Raw genomic sequence first — 22,653 nt, forward strand, 5'->3', positions numbered from 1 at the left:
TTGTGGCCAAGCAAAACAATTCCTTACATTCCACTTGATGGCATTTCTGTTTATCTAAATAAGATGCACATAGCTAATGGCTTCAGAAATCTATCAGGTAGAGGAATTGGCTTAATAGTCATGGACTCCCAAGCACAAATTTAAAGCAGGAGAGCCTCCTCAAGTGTCACTCTTCCCAAATGCTCTTCCTTTTACCACCTATCCAAAACATCCACTTTATCATGTGTCACTTTGCTTCCTCTCAGCCCAGTTCCTGATAGCCAGTGGTGGATTATCCAATGGGCTGACAGGGCCTGAGCCCAGGAACCCTGGCAAATTGGGGGACTCCCATAAAAATGGGGGCCCTGCCCCCAGCACAAATCCGCTGTGGGGTGGTGGAAGCCTGGAGCCCTGGCAGAAGCACAAGCCGGGGAGGGGAGGGGGAAGCCCCCGCGTCCTGACCCCAGTCCCTGACAGACGTGCCGGGTGGGAGAAACCACCGCACCCTGACCCTGGGCTCCCACAGAAGCACAGGGTGGTGGGGGAAGCTCCACACCCGGACCCCGGCTGCATCCCTGGGACTGGAGGAGCTCTTGCTCCCTCCTGCAGCCTCAGGGCTGGGGGAGCTCTCACTCCCCACTGTGGCCCCAGGGCTGTGGGGTGGGGACAGAGCTTCTCCAGTCTTGGGGCTGTAGTGGGGGGGAGGGGGGGCAGAAAGGAACGAATGGGTTGCGGAGCCCCAGTGCGGTGTGGTGGAATGGGGTGAGACTGAGGGGGGAAGGGACAGAAAGGGGTGGGGCTGTGGGCGGGGCCACAGGCAGAAGGGGCAGGGTGGGGGCGGGACTTCAGGGGGAAGGCCTGGGGAAGGCCCCCACACTTTCTCTGGCCCAGGGCACCAGGAAACCTTAATCTGCCTCTGCTGATAACTCCACCACATTCGCTTCCAGTGTCTATCCTTCCCACCCATGTGCTGCTCTCCAACTTGCACTTCCGATCAGCAATAAGAGGTTTATTTTACCATTCACTACATCCCTGTGTTGGCAGCAGCTGATCTAAGTGTGCTGCTCCAGTAGCCACTTCAGGTGTTGATGGCAGATTATTAATTTCAAATATGCTACCAACCAGTTCCCTAGCATCAGGCATTTTTTGCAATGAGGGAAAAGATAAAGTAGTTTTCCCTACCATATGCTGGTCATCACTTCCCTCTCTTGTGCTTTGTTTTTTCCACAGGCCCATAACCTGTCAGCAGTAGCAGCTTCTGCAAGTTCTTGGAATTCAGGGCTCGCACACATTGCTGAGGGATCTGGGTGGATTTACCACTGTCCTTGAGGGGAATGTTAACTAAGTATTCCCCAACTCAAAAAAAAAAAAAGAGAAAGAAAAAATCCTTTTGCCTTTAGAATTTCTCCTGTCTTGGTGAGAGTGATGCAAGTTCATTCCCTCATGGCATCACATGATACGTACATAGAAGATAGTGTATAAAATATGCCCTGGCACTGCCACTTGCTGTTCGAATGTTATTGTGTCACCTGTCTGGTTGAGGTGTAACGGAAGTGAAGATAAGTTAGATGCTGAATTGGGAACTCCACCAAACTGATAAGGTACCTCTATGCTGCACACTCCTTTCAGTGGTGTGTAGAGTCTGAACACAGGTAGCACCCCTGGCATGGATGTAAGTATCAGTGTAGCCCATGAGGCATTGCTTAGGTGGTATATACCCTATGCGGCTCTCTGCATGTCCAAGCAGCACCTCCCCATCTACACTTCTGTTTTTAGTAGTGTAATGTCCCACTGCAGGAGCCTTTCCCTGCAGCAGAAAAAGGTGCTGGTGGGAAGAGGCAGTGGGGAAAGGTTCTGCCAGCTCCCTGCTGCTGGAGTCTTCCCAAGCTGCACAGAAAGGTTCTGGCAGTGGAGGAAGGCTCCAAAAGTAGGATGCTGCTGAAATCTTTCTTTGCTCCCTCTCCACTGCTAGAGCCTTTCCCTGACACATGTAGCTACACACCACAGTGTGGACTCAGCCTGCTTTCCACTGCAGTGTGTAGCTGCATGCACTCTGCATGCTGCTGAAAGTGGTGTGCAGTGTAGACGTAGCTATACCTACGCATAGTGGGAATCCTATTCTCTGGATCAATTAATGTAACTTTAATGGGTATTATATACATAGGCATCTAATGGAAAATAGACTATAATACTAACTACATTCTATTGTGCTTTGTTACGTATCTGTTGCTGTAGGTTATAATTAAATTATTGATATGATACAGAGGGCCAGATCCTCACCTGATACAATATCTTTGACATTTCAATTTTTTTTAAAATAATTTATTTTTGGTTTTTACTTCTTAATTTTAGAGCTGGCGAGAGCTGGATACTCGCATCACTGATGCAGCTAATGAAGCCAAAGACAATGTTAAGTATCTCTACACTCTGGAAAAATGCTGTGACCCCCTATACAACAGTGACCCTGTAAGTACAACTTTTGACTCCTTGAATGAAAAGATAAGATTCCATATAGTAACTGAACTGCAAGCAAATTTCCATTTCATAGGTTTCACTGCCAGTTTGAAAGTCATGTAACATTACTTTGCATCCGCAGAATCCCTGCATCTAGTTCCAAGTTCTCAAAACAGGTTTATAGTATACTGTCATTGAAAAACAAGTTACTTAGTAATGAGTGTTCCCTCTTCAGGGATACCAGGCCAGATCTAACAAATGCTCCGATTTCTGTGACATCCAAGGACATGCAATGCTGACTCTTTTTTTTACTAATTTCAATATAAATTTTGGGAGTTTAGAGCTGTGCTGAAGCTACGCAGAGACGGCTTATTTTTTCCTCATTATAACTTACCTGGTCAAAGACCGTGACCCAGATTTGTAAAGATATTGAGGCATTGCAGTGCTCAGCATTGCAACACCTGTCTGATTTAGACACTTAGCAGGCAAAATCCCAATTACTGTTAGTGGGATTTAGGCTTCTAAGTGCCTGAATGTGCCAAGAAGAGCTGAAGAAGAGCTGTGTGTAAGCTTGAACGATTGTCTCTCTCACCAACACAAGTTGGACCAATAAAAGGTATTATCACACCCACCTTATCTCTCTAATATCGTGGGACCAACACGGCTACAACAACACTGGATAGTTAAATCAGTGGAAGATTGTGTAGACAAGGCCCTAGTTATTTGACCCTTCTAGATTCCATTTTGCATCTCTGTTGTCTGAGCCTGAATTGCAAGATTTTCTCAAAATAATCAGACAAATTAATCACAGTAGTTGGGCTATCAGATAGGTCAGCTAATGCAGTAAACGGAATACACAGTAGAAAAGAGACTGTCAAATTAGAAAGGTGACACTTTGTACCCTCTCTGCATATTTGTAAATCATACAAGATACAAGGCAGTGGTGAATTTCACTGAGAAACGTTTGGTGTTTCCTTTTAGGTGTCCATGGTAGATGCTATTCCAGGTCTCATAAATGCAATAAAAATGATTCACAGCATCTCGCGTTACTACAATACCTCTGAGAAGATAACCTCACTGTTTGTGAAGGTGGGTGCATACAATATACTCTCTTTGTGTCAATATCACTTTCTGTACAAAACAGCTAGCTGACTTTTAATTAAAAGATCCCATGGGGAGACTAACACAAAGGAATCTTGGAAATTTAGTGAGACCACCTTTGTCTCAACGTGTAGAATTCTTGACTCTCCTTTGAATGTAGACTACATTAAAATGCTGATCAAAAGAATCTAGAGTGAAGTCTTTTAAATGATGCAAGTAACCATGACAAGTGTTTAAAAACCTACTGAGTCCTTGGGGAGAATCCTTGAAAGACACCCTGGGCTAAACTTACTCTGGCCATAAGCAGGTGTGATTGCATTGATTTCTACCGAGTTATAGCCGCTTATGCCAATTGTGAATTTTTCACTCTGTTTACAAACAGTTTTACTAACTTAGCTCATTTCTTAACTATCACTCTGCTTTCCTGCATGAAAATAGGAGTTCAATTTAAGAATGCCTCTTATTTATTCCCTCCTAGTGCAGTCATCTGGGACATAACTAGTTATACTTGACTCACAAGGCGCAAAAGCGCTTTGTCACCTCAACCTCGTTTGGCACATTTTAAGTTCTAGACTATCCCATCTCTTGTGTAATGACTTGATCAGCAACATTTTGGTTGGGGAATAGAATTGAGATTGGCAATTGGAGGTGAAACCATTTGTCTACACACCTGGCTGGAAGCTTTGGCACTTCATGTGCAGTCGGCCAGTAGCGAGTTAATGGGGGACATAAAATGAAATGAAAACAAAGCATGTTAAATCTGACCTATTCATAAGATTAGAAATTAATTTTATCCTTAGGTAACAAATCAGATGATAACAGCATGTAAAGCTTACATAACTAACAACAAGACTGCCACCATCTGGGACCAGCCTCAGGAGATAGTTATGGAGAAGCTGCAAGCAGCTATTAGACTTAAACAGGTAACCTTAAAGCTCAGTGTGTGATAAATGAAAGTGCAAAGAATGTGTGGCCTCAGGACTGGATTTTCTCCTGGGACTGAAGGGGTGGGAGAGTGCCTCAGTGTTCTATTGCTAGAGTCTTCTGCCCTGTGTTCTGCAGGCAAAATACATCCACTGGATCATGTTGGTCCACTTAGCCTTCATAGTCTACTTGCGAGATCTCCACCCCACTCCCTTGTTTGACTGCTGGTGTAGAAGGACAGGTGGGGACATGTTCTCCCATGCAGTCTGGGGATTGACTGACTCCTTTCATTCTTGGTGCATAAAGACTGTCTGACTGCTTCTTAATCAAGTATGCAAAAGTGGCCAAGGCGTCTTGGGTCCTCTTCTCTACATCCCTTTCCTTGCACCTATTCTAGCCCTGAAGTTGCATGTAGTGAGTTCATGCTCTGGCAGTATTTTCCTTTGCACTAACTACTTTATAGAGTCATTCAATACTAAATACTTTTCTTCAGAGAGAATCCTATATTGAAGTTTACATAGATTCTTACAGATGTTGCCAACTGCCTTAGTCTTGTTGGTATTTGTGGTGTGTTCTCAGTCTTTGTCTAACATTGACTGACATTAAAGAATTCATTGCATACAGAAAAGTGAAAGACAGTTCTCTAGTAAAACAGTGGGCCAAACTATGATCTCACTTTCCCCGGGAAAAATCTGGTGTAACTCCATTTCCTTAATTGAAGTTCAGTTAAGTATTTAACCTGGGATAATTATAATTAGAATCTGGTGGCATATCTTCAATGGATAAAATTTGCAATCCTAAAGTTGCACTACAAATTCCACACCTAGTTACCTAAATATAAGCTTTCATAGATTCATAGATTCATAGATTCTAGGACTGGAAGGGACTTCGAGAGGTCATCGAGTCCAGTCCCCTGCCCACATGGCAGGACCAAATACTGTCTAGACCATCCCTGATAGACATTTATCTAACCTACTCTTAAATATTTCCAGAGATGGAGATTCCACAACCTCCCTAGGCAATTTATTCCAGTGTTTAACCACCCTGACAGTTAGGAACTTTTTCCTAATGTCCAACCTAGATCTCCCTTGCTGCAGTTTAAACCCATTGCTTCTTGTTCTATCCTTAGAGACTAAGGTGAACAAGTTTTCTCCCTCCTCCTTATGACACCCTTTTAAATACCTGAAAACTGCTATCATGTCCCCTCTCAGTCTTCTCTTTTCCAAACTAAACAAACCCAGTTCTTTCAGCCTTCCCTCATAGGTCATGTTCTCAAGACTTTTAATCATTCTTGTTGCTCTTCTCTGGACCCTTTCCAATTTCTCCACATCTTTTTTAAAATGCGGCGCCCAGAACTGGACACAATACTCCAGCTGAGGCCTAACCAGAGCAGAGTAGAGCGGAAGAATGACTTCTCATGTCTTGCTCACAACACACCTGTTAATACATCCCAGAATCCTGTTTGCTTTTTTTGCAACAGCATCACACTGTTGACTCATATTTAGCTTGTGGTCCACTATAACCCCTAGATCCCTTTCTGCCATACTCCTTCCTAGACAGTCTCTTCCCATTCTGTATGTGTGAAACTGATTTTTTCTTCCTAAGTGGAGCACTTTGCATTTGTCTTTGTTAAACTTCATCCTGTTTACCTCAGACCATATCTCCAATTTGTCCAGATCATTTTGAATTATGACCCTGTCCTCCAAAGCAGTTGCAATCCCTCCCAGTTTGGTATCATCCGCAAACTTAATAAGCGTACTTTCTGTGCCAATATCTAAGTCATTGATGAAGATATTGAACAGAGCCTGTCACAAAACAGACCCCTGCGGTACCCCACTCGTTATGCCTTTCCAGCAGGATTGGGAACCATTAATAACAACTCTCTGAATACGGTTATCCAGCCAGTTATGCACCCACCTTATAGTAGCCCCATCTAAATTGTATTTGCCTAGTTTATCGATAAGAATATCATGCGAGACCGTATCAAATGCCTTACTAAAGTCTAGGTATACCACATCCACAGCTTCACCCTTATCCACAAGGCTCGTTATCCTAGCAAAGAAAGCTATCAGATTGGTTTGACATGATTTGTTCTTCACAAATCCATGCTGGCTGTTCCCTATCACCTTACCACCTTCCAAGTGTTTGCAGATGATTTCCTTAATTACTTGCTCCATTATCTTCCCTGGCACAGAAGTTAATTTAACTGGTCTGTAGTTTCCTGGGTTGTTTTTATTTCCCTTTTTATAGATGGGCACTCTTCCAGTCTTCTGGAATCTCTCCCGTCTCCCATGATTTTCCAAAGATAATAGCTAGAGGCTCAGATACCTCCTCTATTAGCTCCTTGAGTATTCTAGGATGCATTTCATCAGGCCCTGGTGACTTGCAGGCATCTAACTTTTCTAAGTGATTTTTAACTTGTTCTTTTTTTATTTTATCTGCTAAACCTACCCCCTTCCCATTAGCATTCACTATGTTAGGCATTCCTTCAGACTTCTCGGTGAAGACCGAAACAAAGAAGTCATTGAGCATCTCTGCCATTTCCAAGTTTCCTGATACTGTTTCTCCCTCTTCACTAAGCAGTGGGCCTACCCTGTCTTTGGTCTTCCTCTTGCTTCTAATGTATTGATAAAAAGTCTTCTTGTTTCCCTTTATTCCTGTAGCTAGTTTGAGCTCATTTTGTGCCTTTTCCTTTCTAATCTTGCCCCTGCATTCCTGTGTTGTTTGCCTATATTCATCCTTTGTAATCTGTCCTAGTTTCCATTTTTTATATGACTCCTTTTTATTTTTTAGATCATGCAAGATCTCGTGGTTAAGCCAAGGTGGTCTTTTGCCACATTTTCTATCTTTCATTTGGGTGCTTAAATATGAGGTTTGCTCTAGGCACCCAGGCCGGTGCATGTTGGTCAGTATAACTAGAAAGAATAATGAAAGCAGGAAGGAAACATTCCTCAACACCTAATTAGCTCCAGAAGAGATTATGGGTAAACTTTTGAAATACCTAAGTGACTTTTGAAAATGGAATTTGGGCTCCTAAATCATGTAGGCACTTAAAATCTTAGAGTAAAATTTTCAACATAGACATTTTTAACACTGCAATATTTGGGATTTTTCTTGCCCTCTGAGTTTCTCCAGAAAGATGGTAGTCATGGTAAGGAGGTGGTGGGGATTGTTAGAGTGAATACATGGCAACCTAGAAACTTGGAGGAGCTGTTGAAGTTAACCAGAGTGCACACTGGAGATTTGCATATTGCCTATAGGCTAAGGTGGGGATTTTTCAAAAAAGCCTATTGGAATTTGGCAACCAACTCCTTCGAGCCCCTTTACAAAAAATCCAAACCTTAATATCTAAATTAAATATTTTTCATTTACATATTGAAGATGCTTTTAGGGATTAATCTTAAAAGAAGAGAGTTGAGTTACATACACTTAAGTCTAGGTCTGTACTTGGGTTAAAGATGGAATATTGCATATTGAGAAGCACTGGCTTGGAATTGAAGTCTGATTCAAGAATGTAGGGATAGATTATGAATCCCTTATTGTCAGGGGCAAGCAAGCAAGCAATCTGGGCCAGGATTTTCAAAAGTGACTAGTGATTCTGGGTGCTGAACTTAAAACACTGTAAAGGGGGTAGATTTTCAAGAAGTTCTCAGCATCCAACCTTAGAAAATGGTTTAAAGTGTTACAGGTTCAACACCCAGAATTACTAAGCACTTGTGAAAATCCTGGCTCTTCAGTAGTCCTTCAGACGAGAGTAATTGTACGCAAGTTAAATGGGGCTATCTGTGAGAGAAACTATGTACCGGTGTTATTAAATTGTTCATAGTTTGACCCTTGACAGAACATTTTTTTTAACTTGATTATAGTAAGGTTTGGTGCAGTCCACACAAGCCAGAATAAGTATTTTTGTTGCAACAGAGCTGCACTCTAATTTATGCAGTGCTTTACTGTAGGAAATGATTTGGGAAAACTGAAGACATTGTTACTCAGCAGAACTATTTGGGTTGTACTCAGTCATATCTGCCCTTAATGATAAACCTTGTTCTAACTACTGTCCAACGAAGGGAAAGTGAATTGGGTTTTTTTTTCTACATGTTAATTAATTAAATTCCCACTTTTGAGTTCACTTGTATAGTGCCATTGAAGGCAATAGGGTTGTTTTGATGTAGCTAAGAATGTGATAAGCAAACTGAATATGCAAATATGAAGACATAATGAATGTGGAATCCCATGATGCCATTTCTCAACCTAATTTTTCAGAGAAGAACTGCACTAAAGACTTGGTGTAGTGTAGACAGGTGATTACTTGATCAAATTTACCCCCCCACCCCAAGTTGATTAGAGATGGTGACTGTCTAGATAATTCTATTCTAGATTATGAAAATGAAATGTCTGTCATGTTGTTCAATTTTCTGACATGTTTATGATGTCTGTCATGTTTGTTCAATTTTGTTGTTTCCAAGGAGTATCAAAATTGTTTTCACAAGACAAAAGAAAAACTAGAACAAAATCCAGCTGAAAGACAGTTTGATTTTAGTGAGATGTATATCTTTGGAAAATTTGAAACATTTCATCGACGTCTAGTTAAAATTATACATGTCTTCAGTACCATTACAACCTACTTAGTTCTGCAAGAATCAAAGATTGAAGGATTGGAAGTTATGACAACAAAATATCAGGTACACACCAAGCAAATCTTGCCCTCTCACACCATTAGGCAGAGTTGGAATTAAAACAACAAATGTAGATGACAGACTATGGAGAAATTTTAAAAATAGGCTGTACTAATCTTACTGGGTACTAGTCCGTTATCAAAGATGTATATTGTTGAATCTACTTGAAAACACCAGACTTTTATAGTCAATATAATTGCTGTTAAATAAGCATTTTCCATCAAAGGTTTAGAGGGAGGGATAAATGTGCAAAGAAGGAGGGAGTATATGCAAGAAAGGTTGGGGTGAAATAGGCAAAATATGCAAAACATGGATAAATGCAAGAGGTTGGGGCAGAGATACATGGATTCCTTATTTCCTTTCCTCATTATTCCTTTCACAGTCAAGGGCACAATGTCATGATTCTATCAGTATAAAAATAAAATTCATGGTATTTGAACATTGTGATGGGAGGTCACCTATTTAGGTTGTCTGGTGCTGATGTTTCACTGCTACAGCTGTGCCTTAAGATGAGTTGCCAGTAAAGAATTGTCTTGATAATGATATTAGGGTAAAACTCCATGGATACACTCAAGAGCCATTGCACCACTGAAGCCCTATGTTAAGAGCTTTATGCAGCCCTCTGTTCAGGGGGAGAAAATTTATGCTTCATTCTGAAATAATACATATCATGCTGTTGATGGTAAAAATCAAAGGCCAATTAAAAAAAGGCCTGAAGGTCATTATGAGGCCATGCTGCTATTGAATGGTAGTAGCCTTATTTAAATTACTGAACTATGTGGCAGTGTCATAGGTATCCACTGTCTTGTGGTTGGCTGAAACACTTGACAAGTAAAGGGTTCTGGAGTTCATTTACCAGTTGAATAGAACAGTATGAACACATGTAATCTTCTGTCATTTAGTTGCTATCTTAGGTTTACTTTGTTCATGGAAGAAATTATTATAACAAGGGTAAAAAAAATCAGTAGGTTTAGATTAAAATGTCTTCACAATGGTGAATCCATCTATGCCAATGAAAAATATGGGTCTGGACTTAAATGATAAGTGGAGCATGACAAGCCAGCTAGCATGCTGAACTGTGGCTGATCAGCAGGAGTAAACCCACCTTTTAACAGTATTATTGGCTACCGGTGTCGGGGAGCCAACCAATCTGTGCTTCCGTTTGTGCAAACTGCAGCAATGCTGGAACAGTGGGCAAGTAACAAATGCTAGGGCTGTTTATGCAGTGGAATGTGATTCTGAATATTCCTCTTTTCCTCACAGAATACATCAATTAAAGGAAATACTATTAATAGTGTGTTTTTGTTAGAAATTTAACGTGAACTTTTGTTCGCTTTGTCTGATATACTACTACTTTGTACCAGAGTGTATTATATGGAAGTGTTGCACACTTGTATGTGAAAAGAATTATTTATGGGTAACAAATATGTTTAAATGAGAAAATCACTAGGGTTTGAATTTTCTATCAGTTTCTACATTAAAACTTACAATAGATGGAAGTGTTTTAAAGTGCAACTGCTGTGGACTGTGTTGTAATTTTTTCCTTATCTATCACTCAGATTGTTTTGTTTATGCATTTGAAAAATGGAGATTTTAATATCTATAGTAGAAAACACAGAACGCAACCTTGTAAACCCAACAGATGTAAGTAACTGAACATGACAGGTTGCTTGATAAGGCAACTGTATTCTGATATTTTGTTTTCTTTCAAAAATTGTTTAGAGCATTGTTGCCACCATGAAGAAAAAGGAGTACAACTTCTTAGATCAACGAAAGACTGATTTTGACCAGGACTATGAAGAGTTTTGCAAACAAACCAGTGACCTTCATGTAGGTTGCATAATTAAGTGCTTGGTGATTATTATTTTTTTGGCTAGGCTTACTACTGTTAATTGATTGGAATGCCAAAAGGGGAAAAAGTGTCCATTTGAGGCAATATCAGTGTGTGTATGCATGCTCTGATTTAATGGCTGGAGCATTTGGAGTGTTTTTGCTCATGAATCAAAAATACAAATTTCCATTTAGAATGAATGATAAATCTAATACCACTCCAATATCACACAGCAACTTAGTGGATTAACACTTCCTATCCATCCTGAGATTGATACAGCATTTGGGAGTGCTTAACTCTTGAGTCTGTTTATAGGGGCTACACGTTGCATTTAACTGTCTCTTGCTAAAACCAGCCTGGTGCATAAAGGCCAGCACACGCATAGTATTCCAGTGCAGGGAATAATAGAGGATGCTCACTTTTATAGAACTTAAGCACCCATTTCTTCCAAAAGAGAAGTTTCTACCCTAATCCCCAAATGCAGGCTCTTAGAGGGCAAACTGCACACACTAACCCCTGGAGCCATGTAAAGCTGATGGGAGAACTAGGTTGCTATACTAAGTCAATATCCATGTAAGAGCTTGATTTGGCTGCCTTGGAGAAGGAAGGCATTCCCTCAGATTATAGTTGTTGACGTGGTTGAACAGCTGAGAAAACAAGAGCTCCTGTGGTCTCTGTAGCTACAGAGGGAACTGGAGAGGTAGATTGCTTTTCTGCTATTTTCTTTTCACACAACATCCAAAGTAGGATAACTGCAGCTGTTATCAGGTAAGTAGTTTGTGTTCATGTACAGTATATGATAAACACACTGACAAATAGTACTTTGTATATTTAATATGTGCAGTCCATAGAGCTCTCCTCAGTATAACCTTTTTCGTTCTCCAGAATCAGTTAAAGACCTTTATGGACATCACCTTTGAAAGGATTCCAACCACTGAAAGAGCTCTTAGTATGCTGAAGAAATTCGAAAGGTAAAGGGATATTTATAAATATATCTAGTATGCCCTAGAGCAGCATATCAGTTTTCTGCACATTAGGTCAAATATAATCTCTTTTGACAAAGTAAAAATGAAGAAATTGGCTATAAAATGCTTTTGTTCTTGTTGGACATACATTGATACTCGAGTAATCATTTTAAGTATGTCTTTTCACCAATTCTGATAAAAAGAAAGGATCTACTTAGATTGCTTTAAAAGAAAAGCTGAACACTTCTGACAGTCTGCATAAGTAGAATTTATTTCTGGACAGTTGCATGGCCACCACATTTGTGAGATCACCTGATCTTACTGACCTTAGATGACAGTGTAAACTTTATGTAAGGATAATGGTTCTTGAATAATTTCTTAAGCTTTTTAGGGTCAAGCATATTTAACTTCTACATTGATTATAGACACTGGAAAGAAAAATCACTCAATTTTTGTTGTTGTTCCGTATCTCTAATGCAGTATACAAAGTCTATTTATTTTTATCTGTCTTTATGATTGAAATATAGCACGGGAACTGACTATCTGCATGTGGGCTGAAGGTTCTCTTTTGGATATTGAAATCTATTTGTCGTCATTGAGCATGCTGCATCTTGACATACAATGTCGCATTGCCATGGTTTGCTGTGGTATCAATAGCTGAAGATGGGCTAGCAGTACTGCTTTCAATCATTAAAATGGCAGAATGAAGGGCAAGCTCAGTCTGTACTGTCACAATTCTTCTGCCCTATTCTGTATAACTGAGTTCCTGTATTTCAGGCCATTGATGGGTTCAGGGTTGTGTTACTACTTGTTGAAAACCATGTGAGGTTACACTTGAAGTTAGCACTAGTGAGATTCCCTTTATATGTGTGATAGAGGGATATTTCTAGGCTTATTTAGAAACACTTTCTGTTACACTGTCTAAACCTGGCCTAGTTTCTGGTTGTAGGGATATATTTTGGAAGGTGTTGCTGAATGTCAGGCTGAGAATGCATTTGTTCTCCACAGAGCATACAAAAGTGTGTAAAAATGATTGTACATTCAAACTCAAAACTAGAAGAGCCCCCTAATCACTGAAGTCTCGTGGCAAATTTTCCAATGATCATCCTTGTTTTTTTTTTTTTTTTTTTTTTTATCAGATTAGAAATCCCCAATCTTGGCATTGATGAAAAATACCAGAAAATCCTTCAGAACTATGGTCATGACATTGAGATGGTCTCTAAGCTGTACACTAAACAGAAAAATGACCCTCCTTTGGCTCGTAACCTGCCACCAATAGCTGGTAAGATCTTGTGGGCACGCCAACTCTTCCACAGGATCCAGGAACCAATGGACCTCTTCCAACAGCATCCCACTGTTCTGCAGACATGCGAAGCCAAGCGCATAGTTCGTAACTATAACAAAGTGGCAAAAGTTCTCTTGGAGTTTGAGGTTATTTATCACAGGGGATGGCTTCAGCAGGTAAAATGTTTCACTTGCTGCTGTGACTGTGAAAGTTGAATTGTTTTTAATATTTTTGCTGCTATATTAATGCCTAGGGACCCACAGTGTTAGATGCTGTATAAACATGGGATCAGTGGATTGCCATGGTATAAGAAGTCCCTAACTAGCAGAGTACGGTATAGCTAGCTACTATGCCTTCTCCTGCAGCTCCCAGCACGGGGGTAAAAATTGGGTGGGAGAGGGAATGACCAGAGTGTTACTGTGCTTTGGCTATTTTCCACTGGCAGATGGCCTCTTGGAGGTCATGGCCAACAGCTCAACTTTAGAGCACTTTCTATGCTGGTTTAAAGTGTCATGGGATGGGGCTGGCATAGAACTTAAACCATAATCAAGGCTCTGTAACAGGCTCCTTTGCAGGCCCTCATACTCTGCTGTGTCCCACAGATTGTTTTCTGAAGAGAATCTGGCCAACTTTCCTGTTGAAGTGCCTAGCTCAAAATGAAATGTGTCCCTAGTTCAGGCAGCATACTATGCACTACAGGCAAATTCTATCCTTACTGTTCATAGCAGCAGTAGGGGGCTGGCGGCATTACTGTGCTGGCAGATCATACTTGTTTGAAGCCACAGAGGGTGGATAGATATGGACTAGACTGCCATCTTAGTGCTTGAGAACAAGGCTAAGCTCCTTCTTTGCTGCTGTAGGAGCACTCGTGATGATAAAAGCTTCCTACATGCTCTCTTCTTAGTACACCCACTTGACAAGGTATGATTTTCCTTTATAGAAATAGGGATTTGATGGACACTTAGAAATAGTCACTGCTCTTCAGTGACTGCTGAATGACTTATTATGTTACCATCAGCTTGAAACTCATGTGGCCTGGCTGACATGTTGCAAAGCTTTAGAGATACTGGAGGGACTTGTCTTTACCATTACATCCTACCATGAGAGCTCTAGAGTTGGTTTCTGTACCTGGTCTCCAGATGGCCTGTCCAGTAGTTATTGGGAACATAACAGAAACACTCCTCCTCTGTGCTGCTAGCAACTCCTTGCATAGACCACTTTGGCCATTCCAAAGGTTAGTCACCAACTAGATCTTTTCTGTCTCTAATTTTTGCTAAAAGAGTGTTATCTTGTCCATCTCCCTCTTTCTATAGTAAGATAGTTACCACCATGATCTCTTGTAGTGTTGTGTCAGTCTAGTTCTGTTCAACATATATTGGTGATGAAAGAGTTTGGACATTAAAAGTGAGCTTGCAGCAATACTGGGCTTGTGTGCTTATGTTAGTACAGGATGGGAAAAGGTGTAAGGGATACTTCATGGAGAAGTGTTTTAAAAAATTGAGTGAAAAAACATAATACCTGCATGAGGAAAAGGATTGCACCACCCCAGCTAGGGTGGAGGGGATAATGAATCTCTTAACAGAAACGTGGGAGCTCCAGAATTTCTTTGTGGGAAAGTTGTGCTGCCTTATTTGCACAATGAATGTTATGGAACAGTAACATCTTGAGTAATGTACAGTCATATTAGCTGAATTATTATTAATGAACTTGCAAGACGTGAAATGACTTGACAGCTTCCTGAGATCATGAATTATTGCAGTTGTGTTCAATGAATTTGTGACACTGTTTGAGCAGCCTCTATAAGTGTGTTTTGGCCCTTGAAATATGGTGAAAAGATCTCCTACATATCTGATTGGAAAGTAAAATACTGTGCCCAACATGGGATAAATCACATGGCAAAGTATTGCTTAGGCAGCCATTATCTACAACTTTTGAACGGATAATGATGATCAAGGGGGAGATAATAATGAGGAATGGACATATAGTAGCATAGTTATTGCAGAGACATAGCAGCAGCAGGTAGTTCAGGCTGGGATTATTTCCCATACAAGGCAAGAAGCTGTGTTCCACTTACCCCCAAATAACTATAAATACAGATTTGTCATTTTTTCAAATTTTATTATATTTGTAAGCATCTAGAGCAGGGGTCGGTAACTTTTCAAAGAAGAAGAGCCATTTTTTTGTTTTTGTCTTTGACCGAAATATTTTGAGAGCCACATCACATGCAAAGCTACTTGTAGAGTTAGAATTTATCAACTTATAATAATGGAACATATTAAAATTATTACTACTCACCAATACTTTTAATGTGACTTCTGCCATTTGAATTTGAATATAAACAGGAGCGGGCTCTGGGCTGGGGCAGGGGATTGGGGTGCAGGAGGAGGTGTGGGGTCAGGGAGGGAGTTTGGATGCAGGTGGGGGTTCTGACCTGGGGCAAGGGGTTGGGGTATGGGATGGGTGCGAGGTGCAGACTCTGGCAAGGAGGCACTTACTACAGGTAAGGTCCCAGAAGTGGCTGGCTGCTGGTACGTCTCTGCGAGCCACTGGCGGGGGAGGGGAGGTGGCTCTGCGCGCTGCCCCTACCCCCAGCACCGTCCTCAAAGCTCCCATTGGCTGGAAACCGGCTAATGGGAGCTGCGGGGGTGCTGCTTATGGGCATGGGCAGTGCACGGAAGCCCGCTGCCCCCCTCCCCCAAGGGGCGCACAGACACATACCAGCAGCCAGCCGCTTCTGGGATGTGGGGCCAGAGCCCTGCTGTGCCACCTGACGTGAGCCACCTGTGGTAAGCACCTCCTGGCCAGAGCCTGCACCTCACACCCCCTCAAAAAAATGGCTGCCTGCAAGGGGGCAACCAAAGAGCCACATGCAGCCTTGGACCCCTGACCTAGAGGATAACAGTGTTATAAGTAATAGCCAGCATGGATTTGTCAAGAACAAATCGTGCCAAACCAATCTTATTTCCTTTTTTGACGCAGTTACTAGTGAATAGGGGCAAGCAGAAGATATGATATAGCTTGATTTCAGTAAGGCTTTTGAACATTCTCATAGACTAGGGAAATGTGGCCTAGATGAAATTATTATAATGTAGGTTTGCAACTTGTTGAAAAACTATTAAAAAAAAAGTTGAGTGATTTGCTGCCACACTGGGAGGACGAATCTAGTGGGGTCCTGCAAGGGTCTGTCCAGAGTCCAGTACTATTCAGTCATTTCAATAGTGACTTGGATAATGGAATGGAGAGTATTTTTTATAAAACCTGTGGATGACAGCAAGCTGGGAGATGTTGCAATCACTCTGGAGGACAGGATTAAACTTCCAAAGGACCATGACAAACTGGAAAAATTATCTGAAATCAACAATAAGGGTAGTTAAGCATTGGAAAAGCCTTCAAAGAGGGGTTGTGAAATCTCTATCACTGGAGGTTTTTAGGAACAGGTTAGACAAACACCTGTCAGGGATGGTCTAGGAATACTTGATCTTGCATCAGTGCAGGGGGCTGGACGATGTGATCTCTCAGAGTCCTTTTCAGCCCTACATTTCTATGGCCTTGGGAGGCTCTCCATTCTATTTGTGACACTACTTCCTTCATAGCTCCAATTTGTGTTGCTGCATTAATTTTCATGTTCGTTGCCTGCCTGATTAATTTAGGTGGAATAAAGGTTCCCAAAGAGCTAAAGGTGTTAACATAACACAGTTACAGTTGAATGTTAGACAGTTTTAAATAAGGTTTGGAGTTTGGTATATAGAGACCTTAGCCTGCTTAGTACCATAGCAAACACACCATTAAAAAGAACGGGAGTACTTGTGGCACCTTAGAGACTAACAAATTTATTAGAGCATAAGCTTTCGTGGGCTACTGCCCACTTCTTAGGATGCATCCCACGAAAGTAGCCTACGAAAGCTTATGCTCTAATAAATTTGTTAGTCTCTAAGGTGCCACAAGTACTCCTGTTCTTTTTGCGGATACAGACTAACACGGTTGCTACTCTGAAACACCATTAAAAGCTTTTAAACCTCTTATTGAAGATACAGAAAAGAAGCGCTGGTGGGGATGGGGGTGGGGTGAAGGGGATGGGAGAAGGGCTTATTCAAGTATTAAGTATGGCTTTTATTTTAACTGACTTTTTGTTTCCATTTTTTAGCTGGAGAATTTTTAGAAGGAAAACCCCCTTGTCTGACAGTTTTTTAGATTGTATTAAAGCTGGTAATAGCTGTCCTTTTTGATGAAAAGAGAAGTTAGTTGAGCTGGGCGGGAGCTGTTATTGTGGCTGCTAAACTTGGATTCCATTTTCTAAAAAGACAAACACGCACAAAAGAGAAGAGAAAAGAATAGCAAAGTTAGAAAATGCAGCTCTGTCTTTTTCTTGTTGACTGGTACATGTAAACTTACTGAGAAAACACAGGCACAGCATATTGTTTTGTTAGCAGGCTGTTTAGGTGGGCACTGTTTTTAGGTGTGCAGGCTCACAGCAGTGTTGCAAAATATATAGCTTTGGCCAGCTAAGTCCGACTCTTATTAAACAGAAAGCAAAAAGGAGAGAGATAGGAAAGAAAAGAAATAAGGAAGGAAAGGATGGGGGAGATAAAGTCTCAGAACCCAGATGGTGCTCAGGATTCAGCTGGAGCTAGAAGAGGTGGCAATGTCATCTGGGCTGCCCCCCCCCCCCCATTTTTTTGCCCAGGTTGGTCAGGACACTTCTTTGTATCAGGATGATGAAGCCTGGGGTCCCAGGAGACAGTGGGGGTGGAAGCCATGATAGTGAAGCTAGCTCCAGAAGCCAATTTTTTCCCCCAAGTTTTTTTGTTTTTTAAATGACCATAAAAAGGAGAGAGAGATAGAATAGCCCATTTCCTTGCTCTTTTGTTACTAATTAGTCCTAATTTCTGACACACCAGTTTTTGTTTATACATTTTTGCTCCTTAGCTTTTTTTGTTCACCAGGCATGATTTTAACAGTCCTTGAGTGGTATTAGTGAAGCCCTTCTTGTTTAAATTAATTTAAATTTCTTGAGTTTCTTTACCTTTTTTGAAATAATTTTATATAATAGGTCATTGTAACAATTCATGCATCATTACCCACTTTTTACAGTTGAGCTCACAATTAGGGTAAACTTGTACGCCCAATTATTACAACAGGCCCAAAATTCAGAAGAAAATCTAGGTAGTTACTTAGCTTGGCAGGAAGGCAGTTTTTCACTCTAATCTACATGGAGGTGATATTAAGCTTACATTCAGACTATATCAGATTTGAGTATTAATTTGTTTCCACTAGCACTTTTGTAATTCAGATTCTATGTGTATATTTGAATCCAAATTCAGAGCATAGTATTGACTTGGTTGTGATTATTTGGCAAGACTGTTTCTTGTTTCCTGCAGATTGAAGTAACGAAAACAGGGCTTCAAGCATCCCTGTTGGTGAAGGCTCCAGAGACAGGAGAATTATTTGTGAATTTTGACCCTCAGATATTGACTTTAATTCGGGAAACAGAGTGCATGGCTCACATGCACCTTGAAATCCCGCCTTTCGCCATTGCTCTACAGCAAAAGCAAGACTCATACAAGAAGAATTTCAATCAACTGCAGGTAGGTTTATTTTATTCATTTAGATCTGAATAGAGCTATTGAAAGCTCCAATAATTTCATGAAAGATAAAAATACTATCTTATTTAAAGATTGAAAATGAACAAATTCAGACTACTATGCACCAGGAAAGTGATTAAGGTGGGAAAAGGACTTGACAGTTCACCTCCATCTTTTTCATGCAATTTTTTAGGTGCTACTATGACTTTGTTCTTAAACATAACCTCTAGGAGGCATGGCAGTGTGGAAGGAAGGCACTGAGGTCTAGAAGTTTGGAGGGGTGGAAGCACTTCCTAAGTAATATAACCTTATTGCTGTATGAGTTCAGGCAAAACAGCTGGCATTTCTCAAACACAACTGTGGTTCAGCTTTGAGCACAATCTGGGTAGGGGACAGCAATGAGGCATGCCGACCCAGCAGTTGCCCCTAAAAGTATTGTGCCTTGGATAGACACAAAGACTCCAGTAACTAGGCAGTGCAGCTGCTGCACCAGCATTACACTTGATGTACTTTTTGGGCCTGCTGTGCTAGAAGATGTAGAGAGAAGATGGAGTTTTGGTTTCTGATAATATGCTGATTTCAAAGAATGATGCGGAGGTGCTCTGGTCCACTTCAAGAAAGAGTCCTGTGACTCTGCTGAGATGCCCGTATAATAAAATAGAGGAAAGGAGGCCTGTTTCTGACCATTCTTGTTTTGCCATGCTGAGAAACAGGAGAAGTCAGTGTTCTGGGTAATGAAGGAGCCCCTTTCTTGGAAATAGAGCTTGAGGGGGGTCATGTTTACATGGCTGAGAAGAAACTCTTGGCGAGTAAAACCTGTGGAGAGTTCAGGAAGAGGCCTATAGATTGGTTCGTACTCAAAACTTTTGGATTTCAAGAACTCAAACAGATTAGGTCACTTATCAATTTAAACAACTGGTTTGGACTTATTAAAAACCAGGGTGATTATAGAATACCATTTCTATCTTTGTCCTCCTTTATATATACATTTCAGTGTTGGGCCATGGCATTTTGTCATGCTGTTGTGTGTGGTAAGATCACACAGTAGTGAAGCAAGTATATTTCAAACTAAATGTTTGTAGCCTCTGGATATCTTTATATCAGATTTCCAGGAATATTCATAGATTTGTTAAAAACATATTCTGCTAACTCCTTTTAAACTTAAAACTGCATCACCAGTTATCAGAATATCTTCATATGATGTCTTTTGACTGGGCTGTTAAAAGATGGCCTTTCTTTAAAAAATTAGGCTTTGGGTCTCAAAAATATTCAAAATTCTGACTACTAATTTACTTGTATTATCAATTAGGTCCCATGAAAAGGTATTGCAGAAAAAAGACTTTAGCACCAATATTAGATCCATATGTAGACTTGACCCCCTGATCCACCAAAACTAAACCTACTTCTTACAGTTTACCAACCTTTTTAGCATTTAATGTCCAAACTACTTAATACAGCAAACACTGATTTTTCAAAAAGGCTCCAGAGATAATCCTGGCAATTACAGCTTGTTAAACCTAACTTCAGTATCAGGCAAGTTGGTTGAAACTATAGTAAAGGACAGAATTATCAGATACATGGATGATGAACACAATATGTTGGGGAAGAGTCAACATGGCTTTTGTAAAGGGAAATCATGCCTCACCTATCTATTAGGATTCCTTTAGAGTGTCAACAAGCATGTGCACAGGGTGATGCAGTGCATACAGTGTACTTGGACTTTCAGATAGCCTTTGACAAAGTCCCTCATCAAAGGCTCTTAAGCAAAGTAAGGAGTCATGGGATAAGAGAGAGGGTCCTCTCAGGGATCAGTAACTGGATAAAAGATGGGAAACAAAGGTAGGAATAAATGGTAAGTTTTCACAATGGAGAGCGGTAAATAATGCGGCCTCCCAGGATCTGCCCTGGGACCTGTGCTGTTCAACATGTTCATAAATGATCCAGAAAAGGGAATGAAGAGTGAGGAGGCAAAATTTGCAGAGGACACAAAATTATTCAAAATAGTTAAGTCCAAAGCTGACAGCGAATAGTTACAAAGGGATCTCACCAGGGCTGGCTCCAGGCACCAGCCTGGCAAGCAGGTGCTTGGGGCGGCCACTCCGGAGGGGGGCGGCACGTCCAGCTATTCAGCGGCAATCCCGCTCAGAGCGAAGGACCTCCCGCCGAATTGCCGCAGCAGATCGCGATTGCGGCTTTCTTTTTTTTTTTTTTGGCTGCTTGGGGCGGCCAAAACCCTGGAGCCGGCCCTGGATCTCACAAAACTGTGTGACTGGGAACAAAATGACAGATGAAATTCATTGTTGATAAGTGCAAAGTAATGAGCATTGGAAAACATAATCTCCACTATATATACAAAATGATGGGTTTAAATCAGCTGTTACCACTCAAGAAAGAGATCTTGGAGTTGTTGTGGCTAGTTCTTTGAAGACATCTGCTCAATGTGCAGCAGCAGTCAAAAACAGTACCTGAATGTTAGGCACCATTAGGCAAGGGATAGATTATAAGAAAGAAAATATAATGCCACGATCTAAATCCATGATACACCCACACCGTGAATACTGCTTGCTGTACTGGTCACCCCATCTGTTGCAGTGTATGCACATCCCGTCCCCCTTTGGGGTGGATCGTGGGCGTGGTGGCACTGCAGTTACAGTCTACCAGACTGTCCTGGGATTCAAGATACTTTGGCTCAATGGCCAGAGTGAAAGTGGCTATGCTGGTGTTCAGGACTGCATGGCCTAGTGGCCCAAAACAAAGTGGTGGCCGTTGAGTGCCGGGCTGTGTGGCCTAGTGGCCAGAGTCAGGGGTCGCCACCCAGGGGGGGGTGACACCTGGGGTAGGGGAACCCGGGCCCTCCCTGCTTCAATGGGTCCCTGCCCAGGGTCCTGCCAGTGGCAAGTGAGTCCACCACCCAGTCAGCAAGGATCCTACTGCAACACACTGACTCTGCTTTAAGGAGGTTACAACTCACTCGCTCCCCCTCCCTGGGACACTTCTTACCCTGTTTCCTGAAGTCGTGGTCTGTTTGATGTTGGGGTCTTTGGGCTCTTTGGTGCAGGTAATTCCCTAAGACTCTGACTGCAACTGGTTAGCTGTAGGCAACAGCTCTCCGGTCTGGTTCTTGGGATCTCCGGCTCCTGGAGGCAAGGGCTGTAGCGGCTCCTGGGCTGAAGCCTCCACCAAGCATCCTTCCTCTTTGGCAGTCATCCCAGACTGAGCTGAGCTGTTCTCCTTTATACTAGCATAGCAGTTGGAGCATGCCCAGCACGGTCTGAGGGTGGGATTAACCCTTTCTTGCTAGTGTGGGATATGCACACCCTGTCACACCATCTCAAAAAGGATGTATTAGAATTGGAAAAAGTACAGAGAAGGGCAACAAAACGATTAGGGATATGGAACAGCTTCCATATGAGGAGAGATTAAAAAGACTGGGACCGGTCAGCTTAGCAAAGAGATGACTGATGAGAGGATGTGATACAGGTATATAAAATCATGAATAGTGTGGAGAAAGTGAATAAGGAAGTGTTATTAACCCCTTAGCATAACACAAGAACTAGGGGTCACCCAAGGAAATTAATAGGCAGCAGATTTAAAGGAAGGAAGTATTTCTTCACACAATGCTCAGTCAACCCGTGGAACTCATTGTCAGGAAATGTAGTGAAAGGCAAAAGTATAACTGGGATAAAAAAAGAATGAGATAAGTTCATGAAGGATAGGTACATCAATGGCTATTAGCCCAGATGGTCAGAGATGCAACCCCATGCTCCGGGTGTCCATAAACTTCTGGCTGCCAGAAGCTGGGACTAGATCACATGTCAAAATTTCTCTGTTCTATTGATTCCCTCTGAAACATCTGGCA

At 41.6% G+C, this 22,653-nt stretch overlaps 1 protein-coding gene across 1 annotated transcript in view; it reads left to right on the forward strand.

The window, feature by feature from the left end:
• DNAH5 (dynein axonemal heavy chain 5) overlaps window positions 1–22,653 on the forward strand; it is a 222,059-nt gene that overhangs the window by 36,393 nt on the left and 163,013 nt on the right. The window contains exons 8-15 of the mRNA XM_054019813.1: window positions 2,332–2,445; window positions 3,415–3,522; window positions 4,335–4,457; window positions 8,922–9,137; window positions 10,854–10,961; window positions 11,848–11,933; window positions 13,067–13,388; window positions 18,591–18,797. Of these exons, the coding sequence (XP_053875788.1) occupies window positions 2,332–2,445; window positions 3,415–3,522; window positions 4,335–4,457; window positions 8,922–9,137; window positions 10,854–10,961; window positions 11,848–11,933; window positions 13,067–13,388; window positions 18,591–18,797 (1,284 nt within the window). The remainder of the gene's footprint in view (window positions 1–2,331; window positions 2,446–3,414; window positions 3,523–4,334; window positions 4,458–8,921; window positions 9,138–10,853; window positions 10,962–11,847; window positions 11,934–13,066; window positions 13,389–18,590; window positions 18,798–22,653) is intronic.

This window comes from Malaclemys terrapin, chromosome 2, assembly GCF_027887155.1.
Source record: "Malaclemys terrapin pileata isolate rMalTer1 chromosome 2, rMalTer1.hap1, whole genome shotgun sequence".
Taxonomy (NCBI): domain Eukaryota; kingdom Metazoa; phylum Chordata; order Testudines; family Emydidae; genus Malaclemys; species Malaclemys terrapin.